At 46.8% G+C, this 24,902-nt stretch overlaps 1 protein-coding gene across 4 annotated transcripts; it reads right to left on the reverse strand.

The window, feature by feature from the left end:
• On the reverse strand, nucleotides 1–24,902 carry CABYR (calcium binding tyrosine phosphorylation regulated). Of its 4 annotated transcripts, none has more exons than XM_008261151.4 (6): nucleotides 24,755–24,872; nucleotides 21,559–21,731; nucleotides 21,409–21,462; nucleotides 5,691–6,035; nucleotides 1,227–1,830; nucleotides 1–89 (listed from the first exon to the last, which is right to left on the reverse strand). In XM_008261151.4, the coding sequence occupies exons 2-5, from the start codon at nucleotides 21,704–21,706 to the stop codon at nucleotides 1,232–1,234; spliced, it is 1,146 nt and encodes a 381-aa protein (XP_008259373.1). In that variant the 5' UTR covers nucleotides 21,707–21,731; nucleotides 24,755–24,872; the 3' UTR covers nucleotides 1–89; nucleotides 1,227–1,231. The 4 variants fall into 4 exon arrangements, with proteins under 4 accessions (XP_008259373.1, XP_089161378.1, XP_089161379.1 ...); XM_089305252.1 differs by having other exon boundaries at nucleotides 4,816–6,035; XM_089305253.1 differs by lacking the exon at nucleotides 21,559–21,731 and having other exon boundaries at nucleotides 24,755–24,901.

The raw sequence follows: 24,902 nt of genomic DNA on the forward strand, positions 1-24,902 counted from the left end.
TTTTATGCTTGCACGAAGTTTATTGATACATTACACTTGGTGGCAGACTCCACCTTGCAGGTTGACTCAAACGGCGTCATTTTCAGCATCTGTTAGGAATAATATAAACATTGAAACTTTGAAGCTCAGCATCTGAGTGCAAGATCAGTGCTCTTACTTCCCTGTACTTTCCTGCTGAAGACAGTTCTACTCAAAGTCTATTAAGGTATTTTCAGAAGAGTTGTGTTAGAATAACTGTAGTACTTGTGCCTGCCAATGAATGAAATCCAGACTTTTGTCCATCTCAGACCATTTGAAGTAATTCAAGTGGATGTGTCTAACATGTAACTTCTCTCCCTGCTTCCAGTCCATTTTCCACATAGAATCAGACTGAGGTTTTAATCTGGCTCTGTCATTGTGCTTACAACCAACCCCTCTCCACTTTTTTTTTTTTTTTTTTTTTTGGACAGGCAGAGTTAGACAGTGAGAGAGAGACAGAGAGAAAGGTCTTCCTTCCATTGGTTCACCTCCCAGAAGGCCGGGAGCCAGGTGCTTCTTTCCTGGTCTCCCATGCGGGTGCAGGGCCCAAGCACTTGGGCCATCCTCCACTGCCTTCCCGGGCCACAGCTGAGAGCTGGACTGGAAGAGGAGCAGCTGGGACAGAATCCGGAATGCTGGCGCCGCAGGCGGAGGACTAGCCTAGTGAGCTGCAGTGCCGGCCAGCACCTTCATCTTTTGTTACCCTCCTTCCAGCCAGGCTCTCAGCTGCTGCTCATACTCAGGTGTCAGTTTACAGGCGGGCCAGAACACCCACTAGTTTCCCATACAGTACCTTGTTCCTCACCGTTGTCCACACATGCAAGGAGGGACACCAGCTTGGGTGAATCAAATATTTTAAAATGATTAGGAAAGCTAAAATCATTCTATCTAAAGTTAATTCCAGCTGTTTCCAGCTCATCCCCACTCGATATGCCAGCTACATTTCTTTTCCTGTTTTAAAAATCTACCACAGCACTAGACAAAGAACCAGGAACTCAAAGATGATTGGTTCATGTACTGGACACCAAATCCTTGGTGTAACACCCACTATACATTTTTAGTAACCGGTGGTTAAGTTGGAGACAATAACCACATATTAGCTTATATCCCAACTCATTACATATTAGTTCAGTTTAAAAGTCAACAAACAAATGCTGTAAACTCAAGTGTGTTAAGGCCCACATATTATGGTAGGGAAATTTACCTACCAGTTTTAAGTTTCTGTTCTGCGAACATGGGCAGTAGTCACAGTAATTTCTCCAGCAATACCATAACTTCCAAAGGGAGTACGTTTGTCACCAGATCCTGAACCTTTTTTAGCTACATCTTCTACTGGGAAAGCAACAGAAAGAAAAACTGGGCTTTGTGGCCTGGGGACGTCTTTTCCACTCGGAGGAGGACTAGCGTTCTGGGGACTTGGGGTGTGCTTCTGGAATTTTTGATCTGCAGGAACAGCAATGGGTACTTGTACTGCAGCGTATCTCTTCATGGCATCTGACTGTGAAACAACAGCATGTCCAGGAAGAGGTTTCCAATCCTGAGCCTCCTGAACATTGGAACCTACTAAAATAAAAGGTGGGGCACTGGTCGTCTTGCTGTCGTCCATCATCACATAAGTTGGAGAAGTAACTTTCGGTGGATGCTGCAGAAACTGTGGATCCTTAGGATTAGATAAATAGAGGGTTGCTTGGGGGAAAGGCCCAGGTGCAGGTGGCGGTGATGGGCGGCTTTGTTGATTCATATCAGTTAGACAATAAAGGGTCCACATGTTAGAATATGGTGGTGGTTGTCCTGCTTCGCTTGCTGCTATTGCTATAAAAAAAACACAAAATTTGCAGGTATTAAAGGTTTGGTCTCTGTATCAGGCGCTATGCACAGTAATGTCTTTGTAAACCTTTTTATATACAAACAGTCGTAGTAACGTGTGCCATAAAGCATGCTATAGAGAGGACTATGTAAATTATGTCTGGTAACATGAAAAGAGATTCTCTACAGTTGGAAAATGGGAACAATGTAATGGTGACGGCAGATGGCACACACTACCGTTGGAGCAGAAGTAGCAACCTCATTCGAAGCAGCTGTTTCCAGGCACTTGAACCTCAGACATGGCTCCTGTGGTGGCCTCAGAGGAAATGGACAGTTAACAAAGCTTTCAGCTCTACCAAAAAATCAACTTAACAGTATGTTAAGCTACTAAAAAGAACGTTAATCCATCTGTGTAATGTTTTTTCTTTCCTAAGAAAATCAGGCACTAGGCGGTGTCTTGGACCCTGGCCCTGCACAGCACCATTATCCCCCACACATATTCCAGAACTCAGTGCCCCAGAGGGCACTCCTTTTAGGTGAGGTTTGGAATCTAGGTCCTGTGTGACAGTAAAAGGCTGCTCAGTCCCACAGCGTTAAGAACAGAGGCCCAGGAGTGCCCCGTCACTCTGCTTACACAAGGAGTCTGGAGTGCCCAGTGTCACTTGCCTATTGAAGGCAGTGCTGTCTCAGCCAGGTCCTAGGAGAAAAGCTCCCAAGGGGGCCACTCACCCTGTGCACACGGGGCCGTCTCCCTGATGCAGGGAGGAGTTACACTAAACATGATTTAGCGGTGTTTTCAGTAGCTTGAGACACTTTCAACTCCTCTTTCCTCAAAGCTTAGTTTAAAAAGCCCTTAAGCCGGCGCTGCGGCTCACTAGGTTAATCCTCCACCTTGCGGCACCGGCACACCGGGTTCTAGTCCCAGGCACCTCTCTTCCAGGCCAGCTCTCTGCTGTGGCCAGGGAGTGCAGTGGAGGATGGCCCAAGCGCTTGGGCCCTGCACCCCATGGGAGACCAGAAGCACCTGGCTCCTGCCATTGGATCAGCGCGGTGTGGCAGCCATTGGAGGGTGAACCAACAGCAAAGGAAGACCTTTCTCTCTGTTTCTCTCACTGTCCACTCTGCCTGTCAAAAAAAAAAAAAAAAAAAAAAAAAAAAAGCCCAGTCTTCAGTGTTGTTTTTTTTTTTTTAATGCAGTTTGATAACTCAATCTGGGTTTTCTTGTTAAATATCTCAAGTGCTGAGAAACTCCATTCTACTGTAACAACAATTAAGTACCTGGAAACAGTGACTTGGTCTGGAAGTGCTGCTTAAGCCACAAGTACAATGCCAGTCCCGCATGCTGCGCTCCCAGCACTGCCCTCTGCGTTCCCGCTGTGCAGAATCCCTGTCACACTGCCAGCCAGAATTTGGTCGTTAGTCTTAACACCTGCTTGGGTAACACTTGTTGATCATTCTAACTGGCCGGAGTCAAGAGTCCCTGCAACAGGAGTGGGGCATCGGCTCCCGCACGTTCCTGGCCTCCCTGAAGAGAGGGGGCCTCTGCAGATAGGGCAGGAGGGTGGGCAGCCGCAACGCCGTAAATGGATGGCGCTGGAGGTCAGTCTGTGGCCCAGGACAGCACTGGTGGTAGGCCAGCTGCCAAGACAGCAGCTTCATCTGGGCACCTGTTGGGGAACTGATGGAAGGAAGCCAGCCATCTGAACTGCACCGAGTATCACGTGCCAGGCTCTGCTTTCGTCGCTGCCAACTCCCTGCTCCCCTGTGTCACAGAACTTGGACTTGACCTTCCCTCTCTCCATACAGCTATGAAGCTGCTCCCTCAGCTGCAGGGAGCCCCCAGGCAGGAATAAACGCTTGCCCCAGCACCCCAAACCTGGTTGTAGGGCTCTGCTGACCCGGCGCGAAAGCAGTCAAACACACCACCATTTCTTTGGCTTTTTAAATGCCACAGCCTACGTAAATGCAGTGCTGTAGTTGAGTTTACATTCACAAGTGAGAAATTTCACACAATACTCCCTAATGACAGTTTTGCCACAGGAATATTCAGATCACATTTTTTGGTACTTAACAGGCTTTTATATATATATATATATTTTTTTTTTTTTTTTTTGACAGAGAGAGAAAGGTGTTCCTTCCGTTGGTTCACCCCCCAAATGGCTGCTACAGCTGGAGCTATGCCGATCCGAAGCCAGGAGCCAGGTGCTTCTCCCTGGTCTCCCATGCAGGTGCAGGGGCCCAAGCACTTGGGCCATCCTCCACTGCACTCCCGGGCCACAGCAGAGAGCTGGACTGGAAGAGGAACAACCGGGACTAGAACCCGGAGCCTATTTGACAATAGGCTTTTAACAATATATTTAAAATATGACATGTCCAGGGAGCTGGCACTGTGGCATAGTAGGCTAAGCCTCCGCCTGCAGCACTGGCATCCCATATGGGCACCAGTTCAAGTCCCAGCTGCTCCACCTCCAATCCAGCTCTCTGCTAATGCACCTAGGAAAGCACAGAGGATGGTCCAACTGCTTGGGCCCCTGCACCTGTGTGGGAGACCCAGAAGAAGCTCCTGGCTCCGGGCTTCACATCCACCCAGCTCCGACTGTTGTGGCCACTTGGAGAGTGAACCAGCAGATGGAACACCTTTCTCTTTGTCTCTCCCTTTCTCTAATTCTGCCTCTCAAATAAATAAATTCCTTAAAAAATTATATATATATATATAATATATATATATATATAAAAAGTGTCCAAAACACTAGCACAAAAGTACTGGATGACCAAACTTTGAGGCCGGCCTTTCAGGAGGTTACTTTAAAAACACTCACCTTAGAGTAAAATTTCAAATACAGCAAAGCCTTTAAATGGGTTTGGCATTTAAAAACACTACTGAAAATAAAGACCTTGGCCAAGCTGCATCTAGCCTACCTAGATGATTCCCTGAAATACACGTGCCACCTGAAACGCAATTTGTAGTTGTGTAATATCTAATTCTCTTACCTGGCTTCATCAAACCTGTTCCTCAGGTGAGACTTCCCCTTCTGGTTCCATTTCTGGCTCCGGGAGACCTTCTGGAGCAGGAGGGAAGGGGCCACTAGATGACTTGACAGGTGCACCTGAGCGCTCAGGTCTGCCCTCTGCCCCCCAGGGTGCAGAGTTCTCCCAGGACTCCTGCCCAGTATTGCCAGGGTCTACGGACATCATGTCCACTTCCAGCTGCAGAGATTTCGCGGAGCCTATTCTGATAAAGCTCTCTGCATCCGGGGGTTCTGCAGGTCCCTCGGGCTGACCTCTCAGAGAGGCGTCAGAGAACAGGACTGTGTGTCCCGAGGAGTCGTATTTCTCCTCCTCCAACTGTGCACGTTTGGCAGGCTCTCTAGGCAGGCCTGAGGCTGTCTTGGCTACTACAGGTCTGGGACTAACTGGTGGTGACTGCTCATTTCCTTTAAGACAAGCAACTTGATCGGTAAAAGGAATAACTATTTGTTCTGGTATCTGTTCGATATAAACAACTCCTTCAGTCACAGGCTCATTGTTATATATAGATGATATATGAACAGCTGATGTAATCTCAACATCGGCCTGCAAAGGGACCTCAGGAGCAGGAGGTTCTTGTTCACCCTGCAAGGGGTATGAGGAAGCCGTTGATGGTTCAGCCTTACGGTCGTTAGCTTTAGAACCCAAATCTACCTGCACGGATGTCTGGCTCACAACCTCCACTGTTACCACCTCTCCAGAATACACGAGAGAACTGGTCACCTGGAGCTCTTCAGCAGCCTCCGAGCCCAGTACCTCCTTCGAGATACCAGGCATACTTGTGGCCACATCCACCATTAACACTTCAGACTGATCAGAACGAACAGATGAAACGTTACCTAACATCTGAGCAGCAAACTGAGCTGGGTCAGCTGGCACATAGGCAAACTCTGCTGGCACGGCTGCTGGAGATGGTGACGAGGGTGGGGTGGTGACCTTAGGGGTGGTGGGTTTGGAAGGACCACGCGCTGCTTCAGGCATCTCCTCAGGCTCTGTGAGCTCAGCATGAACTGATGGAAACTGGGTGGTTTTGTTGCTGTACTGCGGTCTAGTTATATTGTCCTCCTCTGTGTCTGTCGATTTTTCCATCCGTGTAGGTTCTTGGGAAACTACAGATGTTCCTTCTCGCTCTTTTAGGCATCCTGGTTTCTTCTCTTGTGTCGCTCCTTCTGACCACTTCTCCACTAAAAACACCAGCCAGATGCATTAATTAGCATTAATTAAAAAAGAGGATTTTAAAGAAAGCAACAGGTTAAACACTCAAATGTCAGTGTCAATAAATCTTTGCTTATTTTCCAACAGCTCTGATGCAATGTGGGTGAAAGTCTTCCTGTGTTTCCAGGACCCTCAGAAGTGACAGTAAATAGTACAGTAAAAAGATGACAATTACATACCACCCTAAGCCATCCATACTGGGGGAGGGATCATAACTAGAAATTAGGAGGTGAGAACCTGCATGGCAAAAGCTCCTGATCCAAAGTTCCACACAAAACCGAGGAAAGGAAGAAATAAGAGAGACAACTTGGACAATAATCTGGTCTCCAGCTGCTGTCATAATAAGTTAACAAAAGAGACTGTCAAATTAATAAAGGCATTGTTCAGTGTAAGAAAGCACATCAAGTTTAGCTTGATGAACTGGCAAACTAGGAGATTATCAGCTTTTTTACATTAGGGAACATAAGTCTCACTTAAAAATGGTGGTCCTGCTGTCAGAGTGGAATCATACGAACCCAGCTCAAGATGATAGGAAAAGGGGGCCGAGTCCAGGCGTGGCCTCTGGAATCCTCAGGTCCGAGGAGACTTCCCTCAGGCTGGGGGGTCACGGGAACTGACCTCCAGGAAGTCCTAAAGCTGGAAAACTGCCGTGAAGTCCCTGTGCTTGGCACCTGGGCACCTGTCCAACCACCTTGGTTGTATCACTCACCGAGTTCTCACGCCTGCCACTGAGGTTTTTCTTAAACTGTTTCATCTCGTAATGCAATCTGCGGGCAAGGCAGCATTTGCTTTCCAAGAGTGCTTTGCTTCTAATCAAGGATTTGTTTGGAGATGGGTTTTCCTATGTTCAGTTGCTTCCCAAAGAACACAGGAAAACCTGATTTCTTTAAACATGATTTAAAATTCAAGTTAAGTGTCTAATTCTGGAACTGACACCAAGTCAAAAGCTCAATACAGAGGAAAGTTCCAAAAAGACCAAAGAAGAAAAATCTGGTACCTCTCTCTACTTAGAACAATAAACTCTTTGTAATCATCTCTTCAGAAAGCCCCCCCGACACAATTTAGCAGAGCCTCTGCCCATGCTACATTCCAGTGCTTGCGCACAGACGTTAGGCCGAGACCTCAGGTAGCTCACATTCAGTAGAGGAGACGACAGGTGTGCAAATATTGCAAGGAAAGAAGTACAAGTATCTGATAATGGTACTGACCAAGATCTTAGGAGCTGACGCCACATAACGGGAAGAATCCGATTTAAACAAGCCTGACCTTGCTTAAGACACAGAAAGGTACAAAAAAAATCACTCCCAGCCAAACCAGAAAAAAGCAGGTAAGCCGTGAAATCATAACTTTGCTTGAGTCCATTAGAGCTGAGGTCGTAAGTGACGTGACTCCCCAGAGGTACCAGCCCCTGCAAGGAGAGAGGGGACAGCAAATGTTCCAGCTGTGGCAGGGCCAGACCAGCTGGTGAGGAGGCATCAAGCTAAACACTTAACCTCCTGGCAAGGACAAACGTGGGCCAGGCTGGGGACTGCACACCTAGGAGGAATTCACGCAAGCAGTTTTCCACAGGCCTCACACGAAAGCTGGGCGTAGGGTAGAAGGCCAGAGAGCGAGATCCCATACCAGCATCAGACAAGCGTCCTACCTCGGCAGCACAAACAGGAAGCCTGGCTCAGGACTGACCCCAGATCTGAGAGTTTAGCTGCCCTGTGGATGAAGGGCAGCAATGCTGAGAAGGCCTCGCCCACCACCAGGTACCCGGGCCACTCCAAACAACAAGGAACTCCTGCCTGCCCACCGGCCCAGCCGGCCACCACCAGGCGAGGGGCGAGAGCAGGAAGAGCCGCCTGTGTGGGGCAGGCTGCGGCACATGGCCCCGCACTGGGATGAGGCCCGTGGTTCAGCGAAGGGAATAAGCGTGACTCCCTGACCAGACCGACCTCCCCACGCCCAGAGCAACCCACTCCAGGCCTCTGGGACACTGTTTCCCTGTAAAGTCCACTTCCAGGAAGCTTCAAGAACCAAAGCAGCCCAGGGCATGGATTTTGGAAACCCCCTGACCATCTGCAGAGGCCAACACTGCTGCCCGCCGCCACCTGGCAGCAGCCATGTGCCCTCTGAAACGCATCTCCCTCCCAGGTCTGTCATAACTAAAATTTTATCTAGGAGGAGAATCATGGGGTTATATCTAAGAAATTAAATACTTTAAAATTTTAAAAAGACATTTTCGTGGGGTCAGCATAGAAAGTTAAGCCACTGCCTCCTACATCTCAGTATCCCAATATGGGCGCCAGTTCAAGTCCTAGCTGCTCCACTTCAGATCCAACTCCCTGCTAGTGTGCCTGGGAAAGCAGTGCTGGGGGGGGAGACCCGGGTGGGAGCTCCAGACTCCTGGCTTTGGTCTGGCCCAGGCCTCCCTGTTGTGGCCATTTAGGGAGTGAATGGAGGATGGAAGATCTTTGTCTCACCTTGTCTGCAACTCTGCCTTTCAAATAAATAAATCTTTTGAAAAAAAATTGAGAGAGAGAGGTCTTCCATCCAATGGTTCACTCTCCAATTGGCCACAACACCTGGAGCTGTGACGAAGCCAGGAGCTTATTCCGGGTCTCCCATGCAGGTACAGGGGCCCAAGGACTTGGGCCATTTTCTTCTGCTTTCCTGGGCCATAGCAGAGAGCCAGATAGGAAGTGGAGCAGCGGGGACTAGAACCGGCGCCCATATGGCATGCCAGCACGCAGGTAGCAGCTTAACCTGCTACACCACAGTGCCAGCCCCAAATAAATAAATCGTTACGTGGAGGGGGCAGTGGCTTTTGGTCTCCGCCTGTTGGTCTCCAAGTCCCCTGTTAACTAACAATCATTCTGGAAAGTAATGTATTTTAATTCTGAAACAGAGTTTAGTCAGGTAATTTACTTTGTTTTCCTTCCTACAGCCACCTGCCTCATCTGCAAACTGGGGGACAGTTCTAACCTCATGGTGTGTTGGTGGCGACTGGATAAATGATACACCTGGAAGTCCTCCATAAACAATTCAAAGAAAAGGGGAAGGAACCAACACCACCCATTGAAAACACATACAGAAACATTTTGAAAACTTGTTATCAAATTACAAATGAAAAGCCTTAACAGGTTTAACTTTGCTTTAAAATTAAATTGGTCATTTCCTCAACTGGGTGGTAAGACCCAGGGTGCCATTTTCTCCCTCCTGTGTAAAAACACATGTAACCGTCTGCACATGCCTGTGGGGCACAGGGACATTTGGTCAGCAGGGACTGCTGTGATAATGGTGGGCCCATGAGACACTGTCTAGCAACATCACAGCCATTGTAGCTTGTGCAAATGCACTGATATTTGTACAAAACTGTCTCATGCTGCATTTAAAGGAATGCATCTTGTTACACAACACAGAGCTGTACAAGCTGGATACTCACCACACACACATATGTATATCTGAGTATATTTTGAAAAGATGTATTTCAATTCAAAAAACTGAGTCTAGATATCTCAAACTTTCACAGTGTATATGAAAATACAAAGCATCAGAGTAACCATTTGGCTGTTTAGAATATGTGAGACAATGTTTGCACATGGATACATACTAGTTACCACCATATACATACATACATACATATATATAAATATAGAGTTCCTTAAAGAATGGCAAATAGCTGCCCTCTGATGTTTTAATAAGTCCAATAATTGCGGGTTGTAACCCCAAGATAATGTTTGTAGCAGGAAACTTTTTGAAATTAAATTGTAAACTAGGTTTGCTATAGGGTTGAGCTGACCTATCTTATGAGGATTAACCCACTATCACTTAAGTGATCTGATTCTACTTAATAACAAACAAACAAAAAAAAACCTGTACATATTCCTACAACTAGGAGCCTGACTATAGGCATTCCCATTTGTACAAGTTCCTTTTTAAGTATAAACAGGTGATTCAAACTGGTAACTTGAAAACATTGAAAAACCTCAATTTTTTGAGGAACCAATAAGATAATGAGGTAAATTTCAAGTATACCACATTTCTCAGAATAGCCAGAACTCGTGGAGATGGGGGAGCCATGGGGCCCATAGTTTGCAGGGGAATTTAAGGAAAAAGGCAAATTCCAGCACTGAAAAGCAAGTTGGAAAGGTATTAGAGATCAGAAGATATGGAGACAGGAGGGAAGACAGGAGGCCACGTACGGCCTGGAGGGGGGAGCTCACAACAGCGCTGGACAGGCTTGGAGGCTGTCTGGCATACAGTCTAAGTTTGGAACAGGATTCCAGCCACTCCGTGTTGAACATCAGGAAGTAAGAAGTAGGGGTCCATCTGTCTTCCTCCTTTCCCTGACCCCCATTCACCAATCATTAGCTGTGCTTCTGTTATGTGACAGACTGAGACATCAACACTGAGTAAGACCTTATGGGGGCCAGCGCTGTGGCACAGCGGGTTAACACCCTGGCCTGAAGAGCCAGCATCTCATATGGGCGCCGGTTCAAGACCTGGCTGCTCTACTTCCAGTCCAGCTCTCTGCTATGGCCTGGGAAAGCAGGAGAGGATGGCCTAGGCCCTTGGGCCTCTGCACCCACGTGGGAGACCCAGAAGCAGCTCCTGGCTTCGGATCGGCACAACACTGGCCGTTGCAGCCAACTGGGAAGTGAACCATCGGATGGAAGACCTCTCTCTGTAAAACTCTAATAAATAAATCTTAAAAAACAAAACTATGAATACCACAGCATGTGAAGGACAGAGGCACACAGCAGGTGACCACATGACAAGGCACTCAGTGCAGTAGGTGCCTTGGCTTTTAGGTCATTTACACAGCTTTGGCAATGAGAAGAGGCCGGTGGGAAAGTGGCTAGTAATTAGGGCTGCAGGAGGTGGAAAGCAAAGACAGTGGCCAGAGTGGGGGGAACCAGCATCCAGGAGTAGCCCAGGTGGCATCTCCCCCGCCACACCCTCTGCCTCGGCTCTCCCACGGCCTCCCCAGCTCTACCAGCTAATGCCCTGGGCCTGGTGGTCACATGGAGTGACACCAAATGCAAGACACCTCTCTGGCTCATTCCCCTCTTCCTCCTCCCACATCTCCCTGGACCACCATCACCACCCCCCACACATTTCTACCCAACCCAACTCTTCTCTCCCAGCTTCAATGAAGGCCAAAGAGAGGGTGGCATGGCAGACACTCCACCTCTGCCGCAAACATCCTAAATGGGTTTGGGGCCACAGGCACACAGCCCCAGGTGACAAAGCACTCATGCTCTTGGACCCTGCCTGCTCTGTTTTAGATCTTTTTTCTAGCAGTTTGACTAAGATGTTTGTTCCACAGTATTGTTTTCTTTGTATTCAGCACGCTCTGTTCACCAGACTTCTGGAATCCGTAAGCTGGTATCTCTTAAGGCAGACTGGGGAAACTCAGCCACCATTTTTCAAATACTACTTCCTTACCATTTTCTCCTCCTGAAACTCTGATAACACTATCAGCTATTTTGCAATGTCCTAAATATGTCTACTGTGTTATATTGTTTTTCTCTTTGCTTTAATTTGGTTGTCTATTGGCCTGCTTTTTAGTTTCCAATTCTGTCTTCTAGTAGTCAGCCAATATGTTTTTAAGCAATTACAGGATAACCATTTGTTTCTTATTTTATGGATTTGCAACCTCTCAAAGTTTTCTACCTCTTTGCCTATCTTTTCAAAACATTAATCACAGTTAATTTTCAGTCCTCACATAGTAATTCTACTATTTGGATCTTCAATTGGTCTTCTTCCATTAAGTATTTTATGTTCTAGTCCTTGATTACGAGTCACTTCTTCCTGCTTTATTGAATGTCTAGTAATTTTAAAATTTATTTGAAGGGCACAGTGACAGAAAGGGACAGAGAAAGATCTTCCATCTGATGGCTCACCCCCACCACCAAATGGCCACAACAGCCACCTGGCTGGACCAGGCTGAAGCGAGGAGCCTGGAACTCCATCCAGGTCTCCCACGTGGGTGTTTATAGCCCAACTATTTAGGTCATCTTCCACTGCTTTCCCAGGCACATCAGGGTGCCTACTGGAAGCAGATCAGCCAGGACTCGAACCAGTGTTCCCATAGGGGATGCCAGGATCTCAAGCATGGGTTAAAATGCTACACCACAGGGCTAGTGCTGAGGCATAGTACTTTAAGCCTTCGCCTACGGCACCAGCATCCCATATAGGCACCGGTTTGTGTCCTAGCTGCTCGCCTTCCAATCCAGCTCTTTGCTAATGGCCTTGGAATGCAGTAGAGAATGGCCCAAGTGCTTGGGCCCCTGCACCCACATGGGAGACCCAAAGGAAGCTCCTGGCTTTGGATTGGCCCAGCTCTGGCCGTTGCAGCCATTCAGGGAGTGAATCAGCAGACAGAATCTCCATCTATAACTCTGCCTCTCAATATTTCAAAAATAAAATGCTACAGTGCTGGACCCAGATGTCTGGTAATTTTCAACTGCATGCTCACAGTCATGATGCACTGAAGAGGCTCTATTTTCTTCTAAATGGTACTGACTTATTCTTAAAATGGCAGATCAATTTGATCCTTTTGAGACTTGGTTTTAGATTTTGTTGAAGTTAGCATATTTCGGGGCCGGCGCTGTGTCACGGCGGGTAAAGCCGATGCCTGCAGTGCAGGCATCCCAGATGGGCAACAGTTTGAGTCTTGGCTGCTCCACTTCGATCCAGCTCTCTGCCATGGCCTGGGAGTGAACCAGCAGATGGAGGACCTCTCTCTCTGCCTCTGCCTTTCAAATAAATAAATATATCTTAAAAAACTGAAAAACTTCTCCCAACACTGTACCACTTCTGAAATCTCTACTTGGATTTCAGTCTCCCAACCATTCTCTTCTGCTCACACGTGAGCAGCCTAGAAGTTATCCAAAAACAATATCCAAGGGAATTTTTTTTTTCCTCGCTTACTTTTGGAGGGCTTTCTGAAAATGCCTCTTCTCTGGTACTCTCACCCAAATCTCAGCCACACTGGCAGCCAGAAATTCTCCTATTACCTCTCCCCAGGCAGACTTCCACTCACTGCTTGGGCTCCACTGCTCCGCACAAGAATCGGAAAAACGCCCTCTGGGAGAAAAGCAGGATGAACATGGGGCTCCATTCCTATGAACCCCTCTCCCAAGCATCCAGGCACTGACTTCATTTTATTTACTCTTCCTAGCCTGTATGTTGTTTATGACAGGAGGGCAAGTCCAGTATCAACTACTCCATCATAGCTGAAAGCTCTCCTCCAGTGGATTTCACCTAGCACAGCATCCGGCAAACTGGCCAATTCGTGTTTCCAGATGATGACGAACAGCATCAGCCTGGTGCGTGAGGTCTATGAAGACATGAAATGTGCGAGAGGAGGACAAAGGCAGGACAGACTCAGAGCTGTGCCTGCCTCCTGTGGAGGGATCAGGATGTACATACTGTTACTCAGACACACCGGCAAGGGTTGGCTTTCTCTGACTGATCTCAGCTGCATTAAAGTACTCCCGGCAGAACTTACTAGGTCTGAAAAATACCTTCCTTCCTAGTTTAAAGGTCTGTTGAACTATCCTCGGGGTATTGCTCCTTTATCAGTCCCTCCCTCTCCTAAAGAGACCCTCGGTGCTGGAGTGAGCTCTTGTTCTGACACTGTCCTTTTCTGCTGGCTGCTCATTGCCTCTGGTATAATTTTAACTCTGGTCTCCGGGTACTGGTCTCGGACCTTGCTGTATTCACTGCTTCCGTGTTGTGGAGAGCGCGCCCATTTGCTTATCGAACTCAGATCTGGTCCTCTGCAGCACCTAGCCATCCCCTGTAAATTTTATCCTCAAGTGATGCTATGGGCTCTAGCCCTCTGCTCACTTTGCCTAGCCCCACCCCAATTCCTTGCCAATCACTTGGACAATCCAAAATTATCTGGACCCACTAAATGCTACACCTAGGCCACAGGAAACCAGCAGTAGTATATTTCAAGCCCAGCGAGTCCCCATGATTTCTATTACTTCAATGTCTTTCATTCAAAAAAACATTTACCAAATGCCTGACACAAAACAATTACCGTGGTTTCAGTTTCAGCATGAGGGAGTAGCTGATACTGGACTTGCCTTCCTATCCTAAATCACCATAAGAGCTGGGTAAAGTAGGGAACGCTAAGTAGGTGCTGACTGTGGTCTATGTTTAATGCAGGCAATCTAGAAAGCACCCAAGAAAGCAAAGAACAAGCCTTCTGCTTGGGTTTTAGGGGATTCTCAGAGAACCCGCCTGCCTTCCTTAGCCGCAGTTTCTACCTGACTAGCACCTTGTAGGCTCTACCGCCACCCTCCACCCCCAGTCCCACTGCCAGCGAGGACTGTTCATTTCCCTCTCCTTTACAGGGGAAACTGACTTCACATCCTCTATCTTTTCCTCTCTATGGCTTACGTATAATAAAAATTTGAATCTTTGGCTCTGAAATCAAAATCCAGCTCTGGAAACTTCAAGAAAATCATCTGCTAACAATAACAACGGGCTTCTGCAAAATCCAAAGTGCTAGCTTGCTTACCATGAACTTTAGAAACTTAACACTGGGTAGTGACATCCTTGCTCCAAGCTATATCTGCCTTTCTCATAAAGCAAATGAATGCTTCAACAGGTAGAGACCAACAGAGCAAAGACTGTTAGGAGTCATCAGAAATCAAAGTCTACTAATTTAATATTTTTCAAAAGTATCACTATGACACCAAAGACTTTGGATTTGAAACCAAAGTTTCTGGGTAGTAGATTGATATACCGACAGACAGACCCACCCTAGAAATAAGACCCAAGGGGTTCTTTCCCCATGTCTTGACTGTCTTCCAGGGTTCCTGACCTCAGGTTGGCAACCTGACTTCCTTTCCCCCATTTTCTCCATCTCCTTCCCAACCCGGATGCCCTCTCCCTTAATCCTGATCCCATGTTTCTGCTCATTACTCTGACCCCTATTTTTTTACTATACCATTGACCCAATGATTTAGTTGGCCTTCCATAGTCTAAACCATTCCTCCAACTGATTAATCTTACTATAATGGAAAAAATACAATGGACCTAAGCTTCCCACCACCTATACCACCACCAGGAAATCAAAGTTCTTCTAAATTTAATGAAATTCTTACCTTGGTACAAACTGCTACAAATGCAGGGCTTAAGAAATAAGAGAGTCATTTTGGTATAATACCCACCCCCGTTTAGGGAATCGGGAAAGTTTCATAGTGGTGCCAGAGTCTCACAATTTGAATATGGAGAGTCCTAAGACAGACATATTCCTTGTTTAAATATGAATGGTTATAAGGATGTATAGCCAATTATAAAAATAAAGCCTAGCAACAGAATTTGGCACCAGAAAAACTCAAGGCAATGTTATGAATACTTACTATGAATAAGTAACAGTGATCTGCTTAATTGCCTTGTTACTGCATGGGAATTTAAACTAGACCCAACGATCAGCAGCAGCTCAGGACTTCAATCACTAGCAAGTGGTCAATCCAGGAATGTCCAGGATCAATTAGAAAAGCTCACAGGGTGACCGAGAGGGGGATCCAGGTGACTAGGTCATCTTGATGATGCCAGAGACATGGCTACTGCTTACCTCTATTGGCAGCCAGGGTAGGGCTGACACTGGGCGGACCCAGTGAGGCTCAGAGGGTTGGGAGATGACACGGGGCTGATATCAGCTGATTGTCAGAAGGGGAAACAACTGCCCTCTCCAAGTGGCAACAAGAGTAGAATCAGCACTGTCTGAGCTTCAGGTGCAACACAAGACGGTAACAAGGGAGAGAGAAAAGCATGGAAGATGACAGCATGGAAAAAGGGCTCCAACTCCTAATTCTCGAGTTCAAGAATCTAAGGTTTGTCCAAAGGGATGCTAAAATGTCATTCACTCCGTGGTGGGAAGAGCATGGTCCTAACCAATTCCTTCATAGTTAGAAGCACAGACGCTATTTAACCACTCCCAAGTCTCATATTGCTCTCGAGTAAAACTGCATCAACTACTTCATAAGGTTGTCTGAACTGACAGAATCATTTAAGTGTCCAGAACAGTTCCTTCATGAGTATTACTTTCATTCCCTCTTCCTCTTCCTAAGCATACACTAAGTTGTGGAATTTAAGAGAATGACAGTTTTGCCTTAATATATCACCCGAGTTTCTAACAATCCCAACAAGTACCGACTGATTTGGACTAATGAGGAAACTTTCCAGAGGACACAGAGAAATGCAGGATGGGGGGGGGGGGGGGGGGGCGGCTGTCCTTGAGTCACATGTCAGCGAGGAGATCTCCAGCCAAAGTTCAGAAAAACATGAGGCGGACCCAAGAAAGAGCTTCCAAGGATGAGCTCCTTTGGAAACAGGCTTATGTTGGACAGATGCCACAACGACGGCCCTGGGTGGAGCCAGTGATCATCATCCGAAAGACACTAGGCTCTGGAAAATAGAGAAACATGACAGAAGACAGAGAAGAAGAGTTTGCTTCCAATTCTTTTTCGTCCCCCACTGGGAGATGGGTAAACACTACTGTTCCTATGACGAAGCCTACCCAAAATGGAGCACTTTCCAGGAAAGAATCCTACAATAAAGTGCTTACTGACAGCAAATGCTGTGTGCAGGCACGTTCTCATCAACACTTTCCATGCATACAGACAGCTAAGTAGGAATGCTATTAGGCAGCAAACCAACCAGTTTGGGAATAATTTCAGAGAATACAACATTCCCACTAAGGCTTCTTTAAGGCACACGTCTTTCATGTTCATATCGGATATGCAGGATGGCAGTTAGCACTCAGTAATGTGGGAAAACCTAACACCTGGCGCTATCTTTAAGCTGACCTTGCCTCACGCCTAAGAGACTAAAAGACTAGAATAAGGGTCAGTGGACTTAGTTTTCAAATAGTTCATTTCCCCATCTTGCAAGTCACTGAAGTCCTGGGAACACCTTCATCCTTGGGGCTAACAGTCAAACATGTAGGGTATTGTCTGTTTCACTATCCATATATACAATTGGCATCAACACAAGGGAAGATTTATTTGGATGAAAAAAGGCATACCTGTTACATTTACATTTCTGCTGTGGAGAACTGAACCACCATCCAAACTGACCCAGAACTCCCTCAAGAATAGCAGCTGGGAAATTAAGCCAGTTGAAGGTAGGTGGGTATCACTCAAGGGAAGAAACGCCCTACCAAGTGGGACTGTTACAGTGCACATGTATCCCAGTACATCTGTCTCTCTTTAGCCCAGAGTAATGCTTTCTTGGGTGCAGGTGGACTCATTCAGCCTCTACAACAGAACTAACCACCATCTGTCCAGAGAGAAACCACTTGGGACAATAAAAGGCAAACAAATTAATCAAACTGATTAGACTGTTTAGACTGATTAACTGATGAGACACCAGCACTGAACGCTACACTTGTATTTTCTAGCTATACCTTCATGAGACTTTACAATCTTCCCAATAAACTAGAACCCCAGTTTTTCCAATAATATTATGAGCTTATTTTCAGTATTATCTGCTTGCCATGCCAATCTCCTTAAAGCAGCAGTATCTCACTCCTTACCTCCTTTGAAAGTACGACTGCTCCACTGATTTTGTTAAATCTATTAATTTTCAACCCTGAGATTCAAAAAAGTGAACTCACCTGGACCAAAATCTCTATTTTATTCTGTCTACCTGCTAAGTCAAAGGGCAGAGAAACTCTTCAGTAAACAAACTGAACTCAAAGTACCAGTTGCCATCCTCCACGAAGTTCATGAGCTTTCTCACAACAGGCTGGTGCTAGAGCAGACGCTCCTGCAGAAGCTCCTGTGCTGCAGCCTGGACAGCAGGCAGATCCTCAAGAGCAGGGCTTTCTGAAGCATCACCTCCGAACTCCGAAGGGACTCATGCAGGTTTTTTTAAGATTATTTTAAAGGCAGAAATAGAGAAGGAGACAGAATCATCCATCCACTGGCTCACTCCCCAAATGGCCACAATGGCTAGGGCCGGCCAGGCTGAAGCCAGGAGTTTCTTCTGGGTCTCCCATGTGGGCGCAGGATCTGAAACAGTTGGGCCACCTTCCACTGTTTTCCCAGGCACACCAACAGGGAGTTGGATCAGAAGTGGAGCAGCCAGGACTCGAACCAGTGCCCATATGGGATGCTGGCACTGCAGGTAGAGGCTTAACGTTCTACACTACAACTCCAGCCCCTAATGTTAGTTCTTGCAGAACTGGGCTAGTTTTCATGAGAGTGAGTAATTAAGGGGCTGTTTCACCATGTTGTGATACCGTGTGCAGGGGTTGGAGGGTGCTGACACAAGCACCAAATAAGCCTCTTTATATCTCATCCAGAATCAGGTATTTTGTTATGGCAACAGAAAACAGACCAAGGCAACCACTCTCAAAAATGCAAGCCTGCGTGCTCCAACTTTCAAACACAGCAACTGGTACAGAGGAGACAAGTACAAAGACAGGAACTGTGATCGCTTTGGAAATTGGGCTCATGAGGAGGGGAAGGATGGTTAATGTGCTGCACTCGTTTGTACATACTCTTGGTAACAGCAAGTACCAGACCTGTTCGCTGGGGTGAGCTGAGAACGCCCTTAGGTCCCTGCAGGGAAGAAGCCAGACAACAGGTATTCCAGAATCACGGCGCCTCATTCTTCAGCCCTGCGGATGCTGCCCCTGGCTGTGCTAAACCTTGCTTTCTGTTTTAGATGTCCCTTTCACTGCAGATCCAAACCCTCTTGATTTTTACATTTTCCTAGGTCATACTCCTCATTTCTATGTTGGTTATCTATTAATATCACCAAAGTGATACAGAATAAAAGCGGCTGACAATGCACCAAATTCTACTTTTTCATTCTCTGTTATCATTCCAAAACACTAATCAGCCAATTTAGTAAGAATTAGTTATTTCCCCCACTGGACTTCACACACACTGTGTGAAGAGCTAGTTCTTGCCATTTTTTTTTAAAAGGATTTATTTATTTTATTTGAAAGTCAGGGTTACAGAGTACAGAGAGAGACAGAGAGAAAGATCTTCCATCTGCTGGTTCACTCCCCAAATGGCTGCAAAGGCTGGGGCTGGGCCAGGTCGAAGCCAAGAGCTTCCTCCGGGTCTCCTATGTGGATGCAGGGACCCAAGGACTTGAGCCATCCTCCACTGCTTTCCCAGGTGCATCAGCAGGGAGTTGGATCAGAAGTGGAGCAGCCAGGACTCAAACCAGTGCCCATATGGGATGCTGGCACTGCAGATGGTGGCTTACCCCGCTACACCACAGCGTTGGCCCCCTTGCTGTTCCTTTAGACATGTGCGCCTATGGCTGTCGGTCATAACTGCTCTTACTTATAATGCTCTTCCCAAATTTTCCTGATGTAAATTCTGCCTTATTTCGCCTATTGAAACTTTTCGTTACTCCTGTCAACTTAGTTTCCTGCTGTCATGCTCAGAGTTTTTACCACACAACAAAATACAACTTTCTTCCACGCATACACTGAGGACTATATCACAAAGTCTCAGGCCAGAGACCACTGGTTCCTGAAAAATGTCTCTCTCTCTGAGACACTGTCAGAGCAGAAAGTACGGGCAGGACATCAGATTGATCTGTCCACCAGCCTGAACTGCAGTGAAACTATCATGGGAAAAAACAGAGATACTAGCATTTTCTTAAAAAAAAAAAAAAAATTGTCTTCCAAGTGGTGTTTATACAGGCTGAGTTTACCACATCTGAGATGCCGAGGGCCAGCATTCCTTCAGATTTCAGAGTGTTCTGGATTTTGAGATACCCACAAAGACCTTACCAGCTAAGCATCACTAATCTGAAAAACCCGAAATGCTCCCAAATGTGAAACTATTTGAGCACCATTTTGGGGTTTTTAACTTTTATTTAATAAATATAAATTTCAAACGTACAACTTTTGGATTGTAGTTTTTCCCCCCAAAACCACCCTCCCACCCACAAACCATCCCACCTCCTACTCCCTCTCTCCCATCCCATTCTTCATTAAGATTCATTTTAATTATCTTTATATACAGAAGATCAACTTAGTATATACTAAGATTTCAACAGTTTGTACCCAGACACACAAAGTATAAAGTACTGTTTGAAGACTAGTTTTACCGTTAACTGGCATAGTACAACATATTAAGGATAGAGATCCTACATGGGGAGAAAGTGCAGTGACTCCTGTTGCTTATTTAACAATCGACACTCTTATTTATGACGTCAGTAATCACCCAAGGCTCTTGTCATGAGCTGCCAAGGCTATGGAAGCCTCTTGAGTTCACATTGAGCACCATTTTAGAGCTCGTTGTGGATTATGAATTTTAGATTAGTGAAGCTCGACTTGTACAACCTTCCTAAGTAAGGTATCTCATTATAATTTAAGTATTGCAATGAAATTCAATCTTTATAAATTTCATCACACTTCTTTAAAGACAGGCACATTGGGAAAAGGCTGAATCACAGTTTACATTAAAGGCTCATATGTGTTTATTGTATCAAATGGTTAGCAAAAGATGCCCCCCTTATTTTTTTTAAGATTTACAATCTTCCAAAATGTTAGTCCTTAGGTTTACTAAAAATAAATCCTGTGAGCATTTAAACAGAAAATGTTTGTGGGGGTCAGAATTGCGGTACAGCAAGTTAAGCCACTGCTTGCCACACCAGCATCCTATATCAGAGAGCTGTTTCAAGTCCTGGCTGCTCCACTTCCAATCCAGCTCCCTGCTGATGCACCTGGGAAGGCAGAGGATGATGGCCCGAGTACTTGGGCCCCTGCCATCCACATGGGAGACCCTGATGGAGTTCAGGCCTGGCCATCTGGGATGTGAACCAGCAGATGGAAGCTCTCTCCTACTCTGTCACTCTTTCAAATAAACAATCCTTTAAAAAAAATTTTTTTTAAATATATTTGTTGGGGTGGGCATTGTGGCATAGCAGGTAAGTCCATGCCTGTGATGCCAGCATCCCACATGGGCACCAGTTTGAGACCTGGCTGTTCCACTTCTGATCCAGCTCCCTGCTAATGTGCCTGGGAAAGCAGCGGAAGATGGTCCTAGTACTTGGGTCCCTGCAACCATGCGGGAGACCAGCAGAGAACTCCAGGTTCCTAGCTTCAGCTTGGGCTAGCCCCAGCCATTGAGGTGAGTAAACCAGCAGATGAGAAGATCTCTGTCTCTCCCTCTCTGTAACTCTGCCTTTCAAATAAATAAATCTTTTATATTCGTGAGCATGTCAGCCCCGGTAGCCTAACGGATAAGGCATTGGCCTCCTATATTTGTGAGCAACGTTCTGAAGTTTGAATGTATATTAGTAATGATGTAGTTTGTAACAAGCATAATTAAAACTATCATCCCTTACGGAACTTACCTTTAATCTGATGAAATCTTTTAACCAGATCTTTTATATCCAGAGCAGTATTCCCTGCAGGAATAAATGTAGGAAATCAAACACAGACACAGAATCTAAAACGCTTTCTCTTTCAAAGCCACACATACATCATCTAGAGCAGTCACTAACCTTCTCTAAACACAATCAGTTCTTTAAAATACACTGCTGCAAACTGGGTGATGTTTGGCGGATTGGTTCTAAGAATGGCTCTGCTAACTCCCTCGAGCAGAGTCTTGAGGCCATAGGGTACGACAAGTCTGGGCTTTGAAGAAATCATTGTGGCAGGATGTCTTTAATCTCAACTATAATGGAGAAAAAGCACAGTCTTGTAAACAGTCTACCCATCTACTAAAATATTTTTATGAGTTAACTATAGTTTCCATAACAAGTCTCTTCCATTCAACTCACCGGCTTTATAAAATTCTAATCTCCAAAGGGCTAATTCTTGATGGTAGTTTAAAAGAACGTTCCACTCTAAACAGTTTACAACATACAGATGAGCGATCTAGTACTCTTAACACAAGGCATAGGGGAGGCCCCACAGGACTCCCAGGATCATCATTAAAAGCAAAAAACAAAAAGCCACCAAACAATACCTATTTCTGTAAAATTCAGTAAATATTCTGGGCAGCAACATTTTGAGAAAGACAAATTAAGCTCACGTATCTGTTTCCCAACACAGGGCTCCCGCCCTGGCTTCTCTGTACATCTTATCAAAGAAAGAGTTACACAACAGTGTTTCTGTGTTCCTCTAAGTGTAGCCTCTGTCATGAGGCTTATCACTGCCAATGCATTTCTGCCTTTACACTTAGTTTTTAACAATAGCCAGAGCAGGCATTAACTTATCGTTCATAGTATTATATCCCCCACCATCATAAGCACTTCTTTTCATAAGTCGTCTTTTCCTGGAGCTGCCCCTCCTGCATTTCTGGCTTTTAAGTGGTACCAAGGGTATCACGTAGTCCAATTTGCAATCTCAGAGCAGCAAAGGTTGCCACCCGAAATTGTGTATCAGTGAACTGTGTTCATAGAGAAGTTTTTTGAAAGCTTATAAATCTACAAAAGAGGAAAATTTAAAAAAGGATATCTCATCAAGGGTAAGGGGCAAATTATGGTAGGAAAACAGGGAGGAGTTAAGGCAGGCAAGGTTAGCATCCCAGCGCAGGGCAGTGCCTTCGCTTTGACACAGATGCCTCCCGTTCATCCCGAGCAGCTAGCACGAAACGGAAAACAGGTGGTTTAATGACTCAGGTTGTCTGAGTTTTTACTTCTTTTTAAATCACGGACTTGGGAGAATGACAACTGCTCTGGTCCTTATAAAGACAACAGTGTGACATAATGAGCCATGTCCTCAGCAACATCCCTACAGCACCGAATAAGGAGTTTCATGGGGCTAAGTGGCACCTTTTAGTTACAGCAATTATGTAAGGGGCCACCTTCCAACAGACAGCAACTCACGTGGAACAGCAAAATGTTAAGTATTTAAAAATGCGGCCAGTCCCCGTTGCTCCTCTTCCAGTCCAGCTCTCTGCTGTGGCCGGGGAAGGCAGTGGAGGATGGCCCAAGTGCTTGGGCCCTGCACCCGCATGGGAGACCAGGAGGAAACACCTGGCTCCTGGCTTCGGATCAGCGCCAGCCGCAGCAGTCATTTGGGGAGTGAACCAACGGAAGGAAGACCTTTCTAACTCTGCCTGTCAAAAAAAAAAAAAAAACCTCCTCTTCCCAAAGGTCAGGACAAAATGAAATCCGTATTGCTAAAAGCAAACCCTTTGAAAACAAAGTATATGAACTCCTTTAATGAAAGCTTACTAACAGAATATCACTCAATAGGAACTTGATTTAGGTAAACCACCTTTTAAAAAATTGTAGTGCAACTCTGGCAGAGCCACATGCTTAGCACTAAAGGCACAGGCAGTAATAATTATGTGTGACACATATATACACTTTTATATTTCACATAATTTTTTTTTTTTTACAGGCAGAGTGGACAGTGAGAGAGACAGACAGACAAAGGTCTTCCTTTGCCGTTGGTTCACCCTCCAATGGCCACCATGGGCGGCGCGCTGCGGCCGGCGCACCGCGCTGATCCGAAGGCAGGAGCCAGGTGCTTCTCCTGGTCTCCCATAGGGTGCAGGACCCAAGCACCTGGGCCATCCTCCACTGCACTCCCTGGCCACAGCAGAGAGCTGGCCTGGAAGAGGGGCAACCGGGACAGAATCCGGCGCCCCGACTGGGACTAGAACCCGGTGTGCCGGCGCCGCTAGGCGGAGGATTAGCCTAGTGAGCCGAAGCTATATATAAAATTCTTAAAGTACCCCCAACGTGAGCAGATGGGCTTCCAAATAGGCTACCAGGCCTCAGATGGAACAAAACCCCCTTTGTGTAGGCAGCCTGGGCTCCCAGCTGGGGATGGGGAGGGGGCTAACTCCCCCTGGGTGGAGGGGTGGTGGTATGCTGTGCCCTAACTCCATTTGGGACCCTATAGGGCGGACCAGGGATGCAGAACCACCTTGAGCAAGAAATGCGGCTTATAATGAAAACACAAAAAGAAAGACTATACAAATGGGTAAAATGCATAGACACAAGTACACATTGTTTCAAAGTGATAGCTTGGGGCCTGCATTTGGGCCGTCGTTGAGACTCCCACATCCCACATCAGGGTGCCTGCGTGGGCTCAAGTCCCAGCTCTGTTCAGATTCCAGCTTCCTGCTAGTCTGCACCCTGGGAGGCAGCGAGTGATGGCTCCACTGTCTGGGTCCCCGCCACCCGTGGGAGAGATCCGATGGAGTTCCAGGCTCCCAGCCGTTGCGGGCATTTGCGGAGTGAACCAGCAAATGGGAGATTTAACTCTCACAGCCTTTCAAATAAACTAAACTTTAAGAACAGCTTAATAACTTCCCAAATCTTTCCAGAGTACTCGCCAAAAACTAAAGACAATCGTGCCCCGCCCACCCCCCAGCCACAGGTGCAATGCCGTGAGCAGGGAAACGGCGAGCCCACGGCGGAGGATGCGCGTGGGGGCTGCGGAGTGCCACCCACCGCCACGCCCTCAAAGCCGCGGCCCGGGCCTTGGGCCCCGCTCTGTGCCTGCTCCGTCCTTCGGCCAGCCCCCCTCGCGGGGAGGACCGGGAAATGCGGGAGACCGCGCTTGTGTGCAGAGGACAAGGAAGCCAGCCCGCCCCACAGGCGCCCCCTCACTCCGGGGACCCTCCGCTTTCCCCGACACTTGAACCTCGGGTCATATCTCCCAACTCGAGATGCGCCCTGAGGTGCCCACTGCCTGTGGGGGCCGCAGGTGGGGTCTCCACTCCCGACCCTCCCCCACCTTTTTCTTTCCGGCTACGCTCTAACGAGCTTCCTCGTTGCCCCCTTGCCGGCGGCTCCTGGGAAACCGCCGCCTCGGCGGTGCCTTTTATAGCCCCGGAAACGTCACACCGTGCGTCACAAAGCCCTGCCCTCTCCCGGGAGCCTCC

The sequence above is a fragment of the Oryctolagus cuniculus genome, chromosome 10 (genome assembly GCF_051225735.1).
Source record: "Oryctolagus cuniculus isolate XC-2025 breed Fujian yellow rabbit chromosome 10, ASM5122573v1, whole genome shotgun sequence".
NCBI classification, from domain to species: domain Eukaryota; kingdom Metazoa; phylum Chordata; class Mammalia; order Lagomorpha; family Leporidae; genus Oryctolagus; species Oryctolagus cuniculus.